Source organism: Vigna unguiculata, chromosome 9, assembly GCF_004118075.2.
Source record: "Vigna unguiculata cultivar IT97K-499-35 chromosome 9, ASM411807v1, whole genome shotgun sequence".
In the NCBI taxonomy this organism is placed as follows: Eukaryota; Viridiplantae; Streptophyta; class Magnoliopsida; order Fabales; family Fabaceae; genus Vigna; species Vigna unguiculata.
In genome coordinates this window covers 4,380,658-4,394,410 of record NC_040287.1, presented here as the reverse complement: position 1 = coordinate 4,394,410, position 13,753 = coordinate 4,380,658, and the positions used below count along the sequence as shown (strand labels likewise).

Below are 13,753 nucleotides of genomic sequence, written 5' to 3'. Positions count from 1 at the left end.
AACTTTAGAATGTACATTATTTTAAACTATTAAAACAAAAATTTATAAAGTTGCATTTATTGAGACAATACTTTAACTGACTGAAATCATTTAATTTTTTTAATTAATTAAAAACAATTGACTAAAAAAACTAACTTTATTCCTTAGAATACTTAAATAATTTTAATCCACTAAAATAAATACCTGTCAATTTAAAATATTATTACTTAGAAATCTAACAGGTTCAAAAACATTTAACTTGTTAAAACTATTTTTGGGATCAACTAAAAAAAAACTTAATATTTGAAGCCCTTAACACTTCTAACAAAATTCATATAAAAACTAATCAAGATAACTTATTTACAACATATTAAACACAAAAATTACAACTCAAATACTAAATAAATACCTCATCAACACGTTTATTATTTAATTACTCAATAAAATGTTTAATTAGTCGAATGATACCCATTTTCATTCAGATGTGTCAGTTTGGTACTTGCTTTTAAAAATGTGTTAATCTAATCCCAACTTTTGGACTCAGACAAAAATTACTAAAACCATTAGCTTAATTAATGACTTTTACCACTAAATCTTAATATAAATATCTATACTTAATTTTGTAAGTCAGTTTAAATATCAATATAGTTATCGTTATTAATATTTTTTTGCTAAAAAAAACCTAACTGAGACATCTTTTAAAAATTTGAGACTTAATTGACACATTTTAAAAAACAGGTACTAAACTGACACATTTAATTTCACTAATTAAAATTTAATAAAAATGGTAACAAATTACAAAGCATTAAATGGATCGTGTGCATAAATTATTAAGGAGAAGAAAGCAATTGATTATTATCACGTTTTTTAACCTTACAATTTAATTCTCCATCCAAACGTGATTCCTCACATCACATCACATCACACACGCTAACATTTTATTGTAATTCAATTTCAAACCCACGCTCTCCATCAACCCAATTTATTTAGTAGAATCGCGTTTGCAATGCATGTTGAAAGAGAAAATTTCAGAAATTTTAGCTAAACAATTTTAATAAAAATTAATTTATTATACATCAATTAATTGGAGAAGTTTTTATGTCTTTAAAGTTGATAAAATAGGTAATCCAACTCGGTCCAACGGCTACTACTAATTTATTAGATAAACTAATTTTTCTTTTCTATATCAAATCGACATACAAATAAACTATTTTAGCCCGATTTTAAGTAAAATTAAAAACTAAAAATTAGTTTTGAAATAAAAAAAAATGTTTTTTTTAAATTGAACTCATAAATATAATTAAGTTTAACTTTTTGACATACTAACTTGATATACACTTGTTACTTAAATTGTAATTCTAATTTTTAAAAATAAGTCGAATTAGTTTAAATTTATTTAGACTATACTTTATAAATGAATTTGGGGTAAAATCGATTAACTTAATTTTGGTTATTTTTTAATATGAATTAATTTATTTTATAGATTATTTTACTAGATTTTCATAAAGAATATTTAAACTTTTATTTTTAGTTTGTGTACAATCTTCTTTAAGTTTATGGAAAACTTTTTAAGAGATGAAATTACTTAGTAAATTAAGAATGATTTTCTTACAAAACTAGTTATAAATGGCTTTTCTTTCAAAACTAATTATGAATAACTTTCTAAAAGGTATTATTCTTTGTTTGATTTAACTTTTTTTTCTCTTAAATAATAAATTATATCTTATATTATATATATATATATATATATATATATATATATATATATATATATATATATATATATATTTATTGTAAAAAAATAATGGATAAGAGATGACGATGCAAATCGATTCAACCTGTAAATTAAAGTGAAGGTATGTTCTGCAATTTAACTTCATATTGCATAACTTAGCTTATGTAGGCAAAGTATTTTATTATTATGTGCATTTGTTTGTATATTGAATGTAATTAAATGTATTTATTTTATTAATATCAGATATTTACAGGTATAAATATTATTTTATTTTACTCTGATTTTTTAAAATATGATCATATTTAATTGTAACGTTTTTTATTACAAGAAAATTTAGAATAAAAAAGTTGTTAATATTTTTTTTATTATTAGGATGTATATGTTATGCATATGGACAAGATATACTCTTGGAAGGGTAGATGTGAATCTCGACAGAACGAGAAGAATGACACAATTTGATAATGTTTTACTGTATTTTTTGTGCACATAGTTTATTATATGTATTTCTTTTTCTATAATGATAATAAATAAATAAAAATAAAAATAATAAAAAACTATTGAGAAAGACTAAAACATCATTTATTTTCCTAAACTCACGTGGACAACTGATACATGCAAATAATAATAATAATAATAATAATAATAATAATAATAATAAATATTTAAACGGATATGTAATTAAATATGTATAGTACTTAATGATCTAAACTATACACAGAAACTAAATTAATTAAATCAATAGTATTGCATAATCTTTTAGAGTATATTTCAATAATGATACAATTTTATTTTTTATAATTTTAGAAAAAACTTTTATGAAAAAAATAACTCATACTAATATATTTTAAAATATCTTAGATTGATATATAGTTAAACATTATGAAGGTGTAATAAACATTAAATTTTTCTTTTAATTTTTTTCAAGAAATTATTTTCCATATATAATCAAGAAAAAAAAAACATCTTAATTACATCCTTATCCCAATAATTTAGAATATAGCGCATTGAATCTTAAGAGAATAAATATTCAACTACTCATGCTATTGATAAATTTGTTTGGAGTTTATCTTTTTCTGGTACACTTAGAGGTCAATGTAGCTCTTATGCTAACGTCCATAACCGTGAAATAGTTTTTTTTTTTTAACAAGAAAAATTTGATAAATATTCCTTTGTAAAATAAAATAATAAAATAAAAAACTTATTAGTATGTATAAAGCTCGATGGTAGGTACTTATCAGGAAAAAAAATGAAAATAAAAGAGTATAAAATTTGCAAAAAATAAAAATTGAGAATAAAATGTAAAAGATAATTTTAAACAATAAATCTCATGAAATGAGGACAGATACTAAAAATGGAATAATTGTTTATACTTAAAAACATAAAATGTATTTAGAATTTGTAGAAAGAGAAAGAAGAAGACAGCAAAATAAAATAAAAAAAAGGTAAAAGAAGAAAAAAAGTACAAGGTTGTTGTCATTACACAAGTCACAGGAAAACTCCAATGTTCACATCTTGACAGCCAAAGACCTGAACGGAAATGTCCAAAGTCGAATAAAACCAAATAAAACGTTCATTTTCTCATTCTATTCTCACACAACATACATATTTCTTTTTCCTTTTTTTTTCTTTGAATAAACAAAACGTTCACATTCACACACCCCAAGAAGAAGGCTTTTGCTTGCAGATTCTCTTACTCCAGCTATTAATACTGAAACACTCTCTCACTCTCCAAAGGGGTTCTTCACTCACCGAAAAGGTGCTTGCTTTATCACTGTCTCTCACTTGGGGTGTCTCATTTTCTTTTCTGAACTGAAAACGCTAAAGTGAAAGTCTTGAGCTTGAAAATGAAGCACACTGGTTGGTGAGGAATTGTTGCTGTTCATTTTTGGTGGGGTGGTTTTGGATCCAACTGGGTCTTCAGCTTTTGTGGTTTTTTAGTTTCCCAAGAAATCCTTATGGGGAACATTTATCTGGCACATTTGATGGTGGTGGTGGTGGTTTTTCTGGGGGTGGTGTTTTTACCTTGTTTGTGTCAAGGTGATTCAGATGATGATACCACTGCTGTGTATGTTGTTACCCTTAGACATGCTCCTGTTTCTCATTACTATGGTGAGTTGAGAAGAGAAGTTAATAGCTTCAAAGATGCTGCTCCTGCTCCAGGGAGAACTCAATTTAACAAACCAAAAAGGTATCCTCTCACACTAACACAGGCTTGGTTTGAAGGTTTTCTGTGGGGCTGGGGGTGCTGATGGGTGTCTTGTGTTTCATTGTTGTTTTATGGAAAGAAATTGTTTATTTCTTTTTGTGTTTTTTGTGAAGTGTTCGATGTTGTGGTCATGTGTTGTATTCTTTGAAATCATAGATTTTTTTTTTTTTTTAACTTTCCGTTTTTTTTATTTGGTCCCAAATCATTGAGGCTTCTTGTGGAAGCTGTGTTTTGAGTAAGATGAAAAGTGTTTGGTTAAATGATTGCTTATCATCTAGAGATGATAGGTTTTTGTTGAAACGTCTCACTAGATTTGTTAATGATGTTCTCAATTCTCAGTGCATTGTTTCAGATTTTTTTTCTTCCAATTAAGAGTATTTTCAGATTGTTTGTTCATTTTTATTGTCCTTTTGTTTCGAAGGTATGACAATATTACCAAGACAGATAAGAGAGATGGCTCTTACATTTCCCAAGTTCATGATTCTCTGTTGAAGAAAGTGTTAAACGGAGAGAAATATCTGAAGCTCTATAGCTACCATTACCTGATAAATGGATTCGCTGTGCTGGTTACCCAGAAACAGGTATGCTATTAGTTTTAATCATCTTGATTATGCTCTTAGTTTAGAAAAAACACGACCAGTTACATTTTTGTGTTGTTTCTTTCTATTGATGATTTGGCTTCATGTGTCGGTGCTCTCCATGTTTAAAAATTTCAAATTTTGTTTATTAATTTACTGCAAGTGAACACATTCCGAGTTGTTGATTGATAATTACTGAATCATGAAGGCAGAGAAACTGTCAAGGAGCAGTGAAGTGTCCAATGTGGCTTTGGATTTTTCTGTAAGGACTGCAACTACACATACGCCACAGTTTTTGGGTCTGCCACAGGGAGCATGGTTTCAAGAGGGTGGATTTGAAACTGCTGGGGAAGGAGTTGTTATTGGTTTTGTTGACACTGGCATAGATCCAACACATCCTAGTTTTGGTGATAGCAAATCTAATCATCCATATCCTGTTCCTGCTCATTTTTCTGGCATCTGTGAAGTTACTCGCGACTTTCCTTCTGGTTCTTGCAATAGGAAGCTTGTTGGGGCCCGCCACTTTGCTGCTTCAGCCATAACCAGAGGAATATTTAATTCCACTCAGGACTATGCTTCTCCCTTTGATGGTGATGGCCATGGCACGTGAGTTCTTGGCTTTTCTCTCTATGGATGTTATGTTTGGTTGTAGTATCTTACATGGTCCATACTCTTGATTTCATCAAACTTCTAATTGGATACATGATTGGGATATATGGCTTGTTTATTGGCATTTGCTTTACCATGGCCAATCCATGATGACAAAGTCTAAGCTGTCAGCCTTTGTCTCAACTACTGGTCTACTATTACCACATGTTATCAATCAGTTTTTTTGTTGTACCTTAATTTATGTTTTTGATGAATTATGTCCAGCTTATATCCTTCCATCAGAACCTTACAGTAATGTGTTTGTTCCTGTTTCTTGGAGTCTTGAGCATGTTCTGGAAATTGGAATTGTTATAGTCCTGAATGATTTTTAAGATATGATTTGAAAATGAACTGATGTTTTCATATTTATCTGTCACCAAAATTCTTTTAATCACAACATAATTAGTTTTCTTTACTTCTCTTTCAACTAAATGCCTATTCTGATGTAACTAAAATACACAGGCATACAGCAGCTGTTGCAGCAGGAAACCATGGGATTCCAGTGATTGTTGCTGGACATCACTTTGGAAATGCTAGTGGGATGGCTCCTCGTTCACAGTAAATAATCCGGAACCATGGCTTTGTTATTTTATTTTATTTGTGTTATCATTATTTTTACCCTTTGTAGTAATCTTTGGATCTATAAATATGCATGATGGTATGAGTGGTGCATTATTCTGATTCACTTTGTGTTTTATTTCTTTAACACCGACCTTAATGATATGTAAATTACATGCTTTGGAGTGTCATGATTATTTTTCATGCTATAATGCTTAACTGGGCATGTTAATAGTTCATTTATGCTGTCCCACAGATGCTTTACCATTTTTTGTATTAGATAAAATGTTTTTTGTCCTATTGACTTGGTTTGTGTCCTTTCGGTGAAAAAATGTTAAAACTTGAAAGTAGGTAATAAAGTGAAATCTATAATTAGTTCTCATACAATCCTCTGGTGATTTTTTTTTCACTTCCATTCCTGAAATTGTTACTAAACAATGTTGGATATATCGAAAAAGGCCATATACTAATCCATTGGACCTATCTCAACCACAAAGTTAGTTGAAGAAAGAAGGATTGCTAAATCTTATAAAGCTCTTTGGGCTTGAATTGTGAATCATGTGTAGGCCTACCTATCTTGTACTGAAATCTAACTTTTTTATTAGAAGAGTGGGGGAAAAGGGATTTACCACTTGGTCATAGAGGCTTTGATACAATGTCAGAAACAACCATTCCAAAAGCTTAAATAAGGTAAAGATATATGAATGGTTTTATATTATATTTCTAACATTTAAAATAAAAATGTTTGAAGCTTCTCTTGCAAGAGAGGAAAAATACAGTAGTGGCTTCAATTTAATGGTTAAAAAAAGGGAAACTAATTTATGAAATGGACCAAAGGACTAGATTCGAGAAGAAATGGTAAACAAAATAAAAATGAAAAATCCAGTTAAAGCTAAACAATAGAAATTTCAGTAAGGAACGCACCTCAGTTCTTTTATTCTCTCATAGAAGTGATTAACTATGGGCTGAAGCTTATTATCTCATGAACATGGCTCACATCACCCATTGATTGCCCTACATTGTGCCATATTATATAATGTGTCTTTCCCGTAGCATTAATCATTCAACTCTACATTACTTTGTTTTCTGACAACAAGAATCAGGTAGGTCTTTTAAAATAGGTATAATCTTTGGAAGTTTATAAAAAGTTGTAGAAATTGTGTATGGTTAGCTTTGTTTTTTCTGTCTGTTTGTTTCATTTAACCTTCATTGGTTTCTTTTTCTTTAAAAAGACAATTTATGCTTGTATTGCATTTCAATCTTTTACAGCATTGCTGTTTACAAGGCATTATACAAGAGCTTTGGAGGATTTGCTGCAGATGTTGTTGCAGCAATTGACCAGGTACATTTTTTATTTTTCAGACATGTTATACATTGTTGTGCAAATAATTATTTGTGCCGGTCATTTTTTCCCTTCCATGTCTTTGTTTCTCCCTAGAATAGTACAATTCCCTAATTAAGTATATAACTGTTATCTAATACAAGAGCAATGTTTTTAGCACTTTTTCACACTGTTTTAGGATTTTTATTTAACCTCTTAGGATCCCTGTCATTTCCACACTTTTTGTTGCCTTTACAATCTATTTATCTAAAATTGCTTTATATTTATTTGCTTTTCTTGTAAGACTAAATGGTATGATTTTGCAGGCAGCACAGGATGGGGTTGACATAATAAGCTTGTCAATTACTCCTAATAGACGTCCTCCTGGTGTGGCAACTTTCTTTAATCCAATAGACATGGCTCTGCTATCGGCTGTGAAGGCCGGTATTTTTGTCGTGCAAGCAGCAGGAAATACTGGACCATCACCAACAAGCATGTTCTCCTTCAGTCCATGGATCTTTACTGTTGGTGCTGCCTCACATGATAGGGTTTATAGCAACTCCATATTTCTTGGAAATAATGTGACCATACCTGGAGTTGGTCTTGCACGTAAGTTTCTGTTTCTCTATTCCTGGTTAAACATGACCCCCAAACAAGAGAAAAAAAATCTTAAGGTTTATTATTGTCACTCACTATATTGTGGACAATCAGTTCTTGTGCTGTCAAGGATTTCTGCTTAAGAATGTTAGATTAAATATCCTCCTTTGGTAATTAGTTATAAGATTATTCAATTGTTAACATAGGAGTTTATCATTTCTTTAGCATGACGCTCTTTTCTTTTTTTTCCATTTTTATTATTATTATTATTTTCCTCAGCTGGCACAGATGGAAGCAAACTTTATAAACTGATTCATGCACATCATGCATTGAGCAATGACACAACGGTTGCTGATGATATGTATGTTGGTGAGTGCCAAGATGCAAATAAGTTCAACAAGGATTTGATCAAGGGGAACCTCTTAATGTGCAGCTATTCAATTCGATTTGTGCTGGGACTCTCCACTATCAAAAGAGCCTCAGAAACAGCCAAAAATCTTAGTGCAGCTGGTGTTGTCTTCTATATGGATCCCTATGTGATTGGTTTTCAGCTTAACCCTGTTGCAATGAAAATGCCAGGCATAATACTTGCTTCCACAAATGATTCCAAGGTGCTGTGTTATCCATTTACCTTCTCCTCAGTCTTATTTGCTCGTAACTATCTGGGGAACATAGAGGGAAATGACATGGAATTTAAACTTGTGTTCTTGGACACTACATATGTCTAATATACAACATAAAAATTAGTATAAAATGAACATAAAACAAATGTTAAAAGTGATTAAGAGTCATTATGTACTTGTGTTTCTATATATTACATGTGCATGAGGAATAATTCACTGACAGTTTCCTGGTTTTTTGACATGGACAGATTTTAATGCAATACTACAATTCTTCATTGGAAATAGATGCAGTTTCAAAGAAAATTGTTAAATTTGGGGCTCTTGCCAGTATCTGTGGTGGACTAAAAGCGAACTATGGCAGTGCTGCACCCAAGGTTATGTATTACTCTGCAAGAGGACCAGATCCAGAAGACAGTCTTCCTCATGAGGCAGACATTTTGAAACCCAACCTGTTAGCTCCTGGAAGTTTTATATGGGCTGCTTGGAGTTCTGTTGGCACTGATTCCGTTGAATTCCTAGGTTTGTAATGCATACAAGATTACACTAGTTTAAGGAGCTCTTTTCCTATGTCAAACACAACATCGTTTTAAGGAATAATCTGATATGTTTTTGTTTCCAATCCATGTTCATAATGTCAAATGCATTCTCATATCTGCATTGCCAACAGGAGAGAATTTTGCATTGATGTCTGGCACAAGCATGGCTGCTCCTCATGTTGCCGGTCTTGCTGCACTAATCAAGCAAAAGTTCCCCAGTTTTAGTCCTGCAGCCATTGGATCTGCACTTTCCACTACAGCTTCTCTGTATGACAAGAATGGTGGGCCAATAATGGCTCAACGATCGTACGCTTCTCCTGAACTAAACGAGTCTCCAGCAACTCCTTTTGACATGGGAAGTGGTTTTGTGAATGCAAGTGGAGCACTGAATCCGGGTTTGATTTTTGATTCCGGTAAGTCTCTTCAACATTTCGAGTTTCAAAGTATAAGAAAATGGCATGAAAATTCAGCTATCATTGTGGTTCTTGCTTAGTTAATCTTTTGAACATTTTGCATAAGCTACTCTCTTAATGTGAAATTGTTAAATTTTATGTTTCTTTGTAGGTTATGATGATTATATGTCATTTCTATGTGGTATCAATGGTTCAGCTCCTGTGGTGCTAAACTACACTGGTCAAAATTGTGGACTCTACAATTCCACTGTTTATGGTCCTGATCTGAACCTGCCCTCAATCACTATATCAAAGCTGAACCAATCTAGAACAGTGCAGAGGATAGTCCTAAACACTGCTCAAAATGAATCATACAGTGTTGGTTGGACTGCTCCTTATGGAGTTTCATTGAAAGTGTCTCCAACTCACTTCTGGATTGGCAGTGGTGAGAAGCAGATATTGTCTGTGCTCTTGAATGCAACAGTTAACAGCTCGCTTTCCAGCTTTGGGAGAATTGGGCTGTTTGGGAATCAAGGTCATGTGCTGAACATTCCAATTTCAATCATGGTTAAAATCTCATCTAACACCACTTCAAGTTAACTGGGTGTATCACTGATTCATTTTGAGGAAAAATTTAGATAGTGGTTTTTTGGGATGCTTTTGATGTTATTCTTGATTCAGAATTAGACTCTGATACCAGAATAACATTGAAACTGTCTAGGATTCATCTTAGTTTTCGTTCTTCATTCTGATTTTGATGTGTTTCTTTTCTTTTTTGCTTCTCTTGGGTCCAAAGATGTATTGTCTATTTTTTCATTCATTATCATGTAAAGAAGTTAGGTTCTTGTATAGATACTTATAAATGTGATGATCAGTTCCTGATTCTTCTGCATCACCACCATTGTTGATTCTCTTGTGGTAGTTTTACTTTTTAGCAAATGTGTGCTGAACTATTTCTCAAATCCTCTTTCTAAATTGTTTATTTCTTAATCAATGGTGGAAATGGTTGTCTCTTGTAGTTTGGAATGTGATTCATCAAATGGATGATGATATTTGATGGAAATTAAATGAATTTCACTTAAAAAGTTTGTCTCAAAAAAAGGTTGGAAAGTTTGCTAAAATAATTTTCATGCATTTTTTTTACTATTATGAATTATTTATCTGCTAACTGAGTTATGAGTCTTATATTTTTGAATTTGATATCCAATCTATTATTAAATAATAATAATAATAATAATTACTTAATTATTTGAATATTAATGACTATAATGTATTTGCTTAAAAGTCCTCCTAATTCTAATAAAAAAGGTGTTTTGAAATTACACATTTTATTAGAAAAATAAAATAAAAACTTATGATTTAAGTTATTCATTTCTATTAAGTTGTTCTGTTGGAATAATCTTAACAAAAAATAAAAATAAAAATACAACCTAATCTAACAAAGGTTTTCTTATCGAGTTAATCACGCGAATTTATCTAGATTTAATTTAACTTCAGCGCTATACATTCTTAATTAACAAAAACTAGATTAATGTGACCATGAGCATATTAAATTAAATTAAATTTAGTTTACTTTAGCTAGTTAAATATGTCCTTTCATAGAGCATATGAATATCAGCATTGAAGTAAAATCATTCAATTACAAAATCGAATTAAGCTTAATATTCTACACCATTACTAACTTGCATAATCATAACCATTACCAACATGTTCAATGATAACTTCAAAAGTCAAATAAAATTTTCTTTGTAATTGTTAAATAATGTACAATATTTTTATATTAGTAGTTTACCATGTAGGAAATAATAAGAAAAATAAAGTAGAGTATGTATACTTAAAATTATTAATATATAATTCTATTTAAATTGATAATTACTTTTGTTTGTTATTTATTATTATTACGTTTTCATCTAAATTGATAATCCGAAATAGAACAGAAACCCTAACGAGAAAAATTGTTTGCAGAAAAACCATGGCGGGTGAAGAGGGAGCTGGGAAGAAGAGGGTGGTGACGGAATCGCTGGGATGGCTAACGGAATCGACGATAATGCCGAAGAAGCACCGAGCCATAGCGGGCGTTGGCGCCTCCTCAATCGTTGAACTGAAGGCAGAACTTTACAAGTCTCAGGAAGATTCCAGAAAGTCACGGGAATTGTCAGGTCCTGATGTGGAGTATCAACGCGCCAAGAACAAAATCGCTCCCAAAGATCCCTTATCCGTCAAAAACCGTGGCGTCGATGCACGCGCTCACAAGTATCGTGTCATTACATTACTCTCTTTTCGTTTTTTGTTCTTGTTTATTCAGTGATTTGATGATTATTTGAAAATTGTGGTGATTTTGGTGTCAGGGACAAGCTGGAGTTGAAAGCAGTGCGTGATGGATCGGTGAGCTATGCGGCGCTGGAGAGGAAGGCTGAGCTGTATGAGAAGTTGGTGAAGGGAGAGTTGTCTGACGAGGAGGATCAAGAGAAGTATTGTGTGGACTTTTTTCGTAAGGGCGTTGAGCATGATGAGTTGCCACCGCCACCGCCGCCGCCACCGGGCCCCGATGTGTTGCTAGAAAATGATGACGGTGCTGTTAGGGATGATGATGGTGATGCTTCCTTGCAGTTTAACTTGAAGCCTGTTGGGCCTGGGCGAACGGTTGGAGCTTTTGACACTGCTGATTATAAGCGCAATATTAGGTATGGGGTTTATGTTTTTCTGCTGCATTATGTGATTGGATGTCTTTGTTCTTAGATTAGGGGTTTGTTTGGACGAATTTCTTTATAAGCACTTCTACCTGAGAACAAAAGAAAGAAATGAGCTTTTCTGTCAGCTACAATTAGTTAAATGTACACGTTAAAAATAATAATTTCGAAAGGCTATATGAGAGAACTTCTATAACAAGGTAGTTTTAACTTATGAACATTTCATTTTTTTTCTTATTTTTCTCTCTTAGAAAGCATGGCGTGTCAGTGAAATTTTCACGTTTTCATGTTTTGGATCCCTATTGTATGGTTATAATGCTAAACCAAACACCCTATTTGCTGGTAGACTATGGGTTTGTTTTTGGAGTTTCCTTTTCTGGAATTCTCACTTCCATCAAGATTAGAATAGGAAAACAATGGCAGTATTATGAGCAGGGTTTTAAATAATGTGCTATTGTGGCATATAAGAGCAGCAGCAGCTGCCCCTCAGGGGCTTCTGTAGGGGAGTGGTTTGGTGATGTGGCTTAGCAGATCAAATAACGATTTTGATAGCAACTATAGTGGCACTACCTGTTGATTCGGATGAACATACGCAATTAGGACCTTCTGGGGTGCTATTATTCAGATTTCACTGTCAAAAGATGAATTCTAAGCCGTAAATGATGAAGATGAGTTGGATTTAGAAGATAATAATTGATCATTTGTATTTACTTGCATGTTTTGTTCAACATGCATGACTTTTTTTTGTCCATGATATTGTGGCGCATCCATGATATAGCCTCCAAAAATCCAGTTTAACCCTGGAACACCATTGTTTATTCATTTTCGGGGTAAGATATTTTACTAAAAAGTTATCATTGATTTGACTCTTGTTCCATCACACTCATTAAGACTTATTTTTCTCCATGTAGTGTTATAAAGTGTTAAGGTAGTGTAAGTATCAATTCTTCCTAGTTTGAGCCTGTTGAATAAATAGAGTACAAAGATGACTTCCGTTTGGTCTTTTGGAGATGAATAAGGTTATATACATTTTATTTTGTTTGAAATTTGAGGGCGAGATTGGCTTCTGCTATGTTTTAATATTTTCATGATTTTTCTTGGTTAATTATCTCAATCAAATGGCGAGAATCTTTGGTTAATCTAATCGTTTAATTGATCTTGGTTTGTAGGGAAGTTCATGAAGAAGTTAATCGAGCAAGAGAGAAGGCTTCTGAAATTAAACTTAAAAGGCAGGAGCAGGTGGCTGCTCATCGTGAGAAACTTAAACAAGCCTATCTTCGAAAGAAGCTGGAACAACTCAAAGCCTCATCTGTTATATCTGGATCTGAAAATCAACAAACATGATGAATGCCCCAATATAACTTACGATGGCTAATGTTGGTGAAACAATGACTTCATTATGAAAAAGGCACGAGGAGTTGAAAGCTGACCAAAATGCTCATCATTGGTAAATTGGAGTGTATGCTATGGAAAACGGCCTCATAAGATGAAGGAGAAAGAAAATGAAATGAAAAGAAACATAATTTTTTCTCTTGTAAATGATGTAATTGGACCATAGCAGATTGCATGGAATACACCCTCGTACCTTGTGTAACCTTGAGAACTAACAACCACAGTAAATTACATATTCTTCACATTACTTTTGTTCTAATTCATCTATTCAGAACTGAGCTAAAATATCAGTATGATAACTGATACGAGAACTGCACTAATTACATATGTAGATCATATATCCAACAACCATTTACAATCGTAAAACAAAATGCAAATAGCTAGTTACTGTAGTGAAGGGGATGAAAACATTATTTTACTTATTTGATCCCGTACAAATGCAGCCATCGTATCATTGATTTTTTTTTTTCCAATAGAGTTATTTGTATTTTTTATACC

The 13,753-nt window shown here is 32.1% G+C and overlaps 2 protein-coding genes across 2 annotated transcripts; both read left to right on the top strand.

The window, feature by feature from the left end:
* Window positions 1–3,320: 3,320 nt before the first annotated feature.
* On the top strand, window positions 3,321–10,068 carry LOC114164031 (subtilisin-like protease SBT2.2). The gene is made up of 10 exons (XM_028048491.1): window positions 3,321–3,902; window positions 4,342–4,501; window positions 4,707–5,104; window positions 5,609–5,704; window positions 6,974–7,046; window positions 7,352–7,634; window positions 7,902–8,233; window positions 8,494–8,764; window positions 8,913–9,194; window positions 9,346–10,068. The coding sequence occupies exons 1-10, from the start codon at window positions 3,670–3,672 to the stop codon at window positions 9,771–9,773; spliced, it is 2,556 nt and encodes an 851-aa protein (XP_027904292.1). The 5' UTR covers window positions 3,321–3,669; the 3' UTR covers window positions 9,774–10,068.
* A 1,017-nt stretch (window positions 10,069–11,085) lies between these two features.
* LOC114196282 (uncharacterized protein At4g18257-like) lies at window positions 11,086–13,514 on the top strand. Its single transcript, XM_028086878.1, has 3 exons — window positions 11,086–11,426; window positions 11,522–11,857; window positions 13,033–13,514. The coding sequence occupies exons 1-3, from the start codon at window positions 11,146–11,148 to the stop codon at window positions 13,205–13,207; spliced, it is 792 nt and encodes a 263-aa protein (XP_027942679.1). The 5' UTR covers window positions 11,086–11,145; the 3' UTR covers window positions 13,208–13,514.
* Window positions 13,515–13,753: the final 239 nt, after the last annotated feature.

What these genes read in the sequence shown, in the direction of transcription:
- LOC114164031 (XM_028048491.1), top strand. Translation starts at nt 3,670, where the DNA reads ATGGGGAACATTTATCTGGCACATTTGATGGTGGTGGTGGTGGTTTTT. An exon ending in CAATTTAACAAACCAAAAAG is followed by an intron (nt 3,903 to 4,341) that starts GTATCCTCTCAC and finishes TTTGTTTCGAAG; the next exon opens with GTATGACAATATTACCAAGA. An exon ending in GGGTTTGATTTTTGATTCCG is followed by an intron (nt 9,195 to 9,345) that starts GTAAGTCTCTTC and finishes GTTTCTTTGTAG; the next exon opens with GTTATGATGATTATATGTCA.
- LOC114196282 (XM_028086878.1), top strand. Translation starts at nt 11,146, where the DNA reads ATGGCGGGTGAAGAGGGAGCTGGGAAGAAGAGGGTGGTGACGGAATCG. An exon ending in GTCGATGCACGCGCTCACAA is followed by an intron (nt 11,427 to 11,521) that starts GTATCGTGTCAT and finishes TTTTGGTGTCAG; the next exon opens with GGACAAGCTGGAGTTGAAAG. An exon ending in GATTATAAGCGCAATATTAG is followed by an intron (nt 11,858 to 13,032) that starts GTATGGGGTTTA and finishes CTTGGTTTGTAG; the next exon opens with GGAAGTTCATGAAGAAGTTA.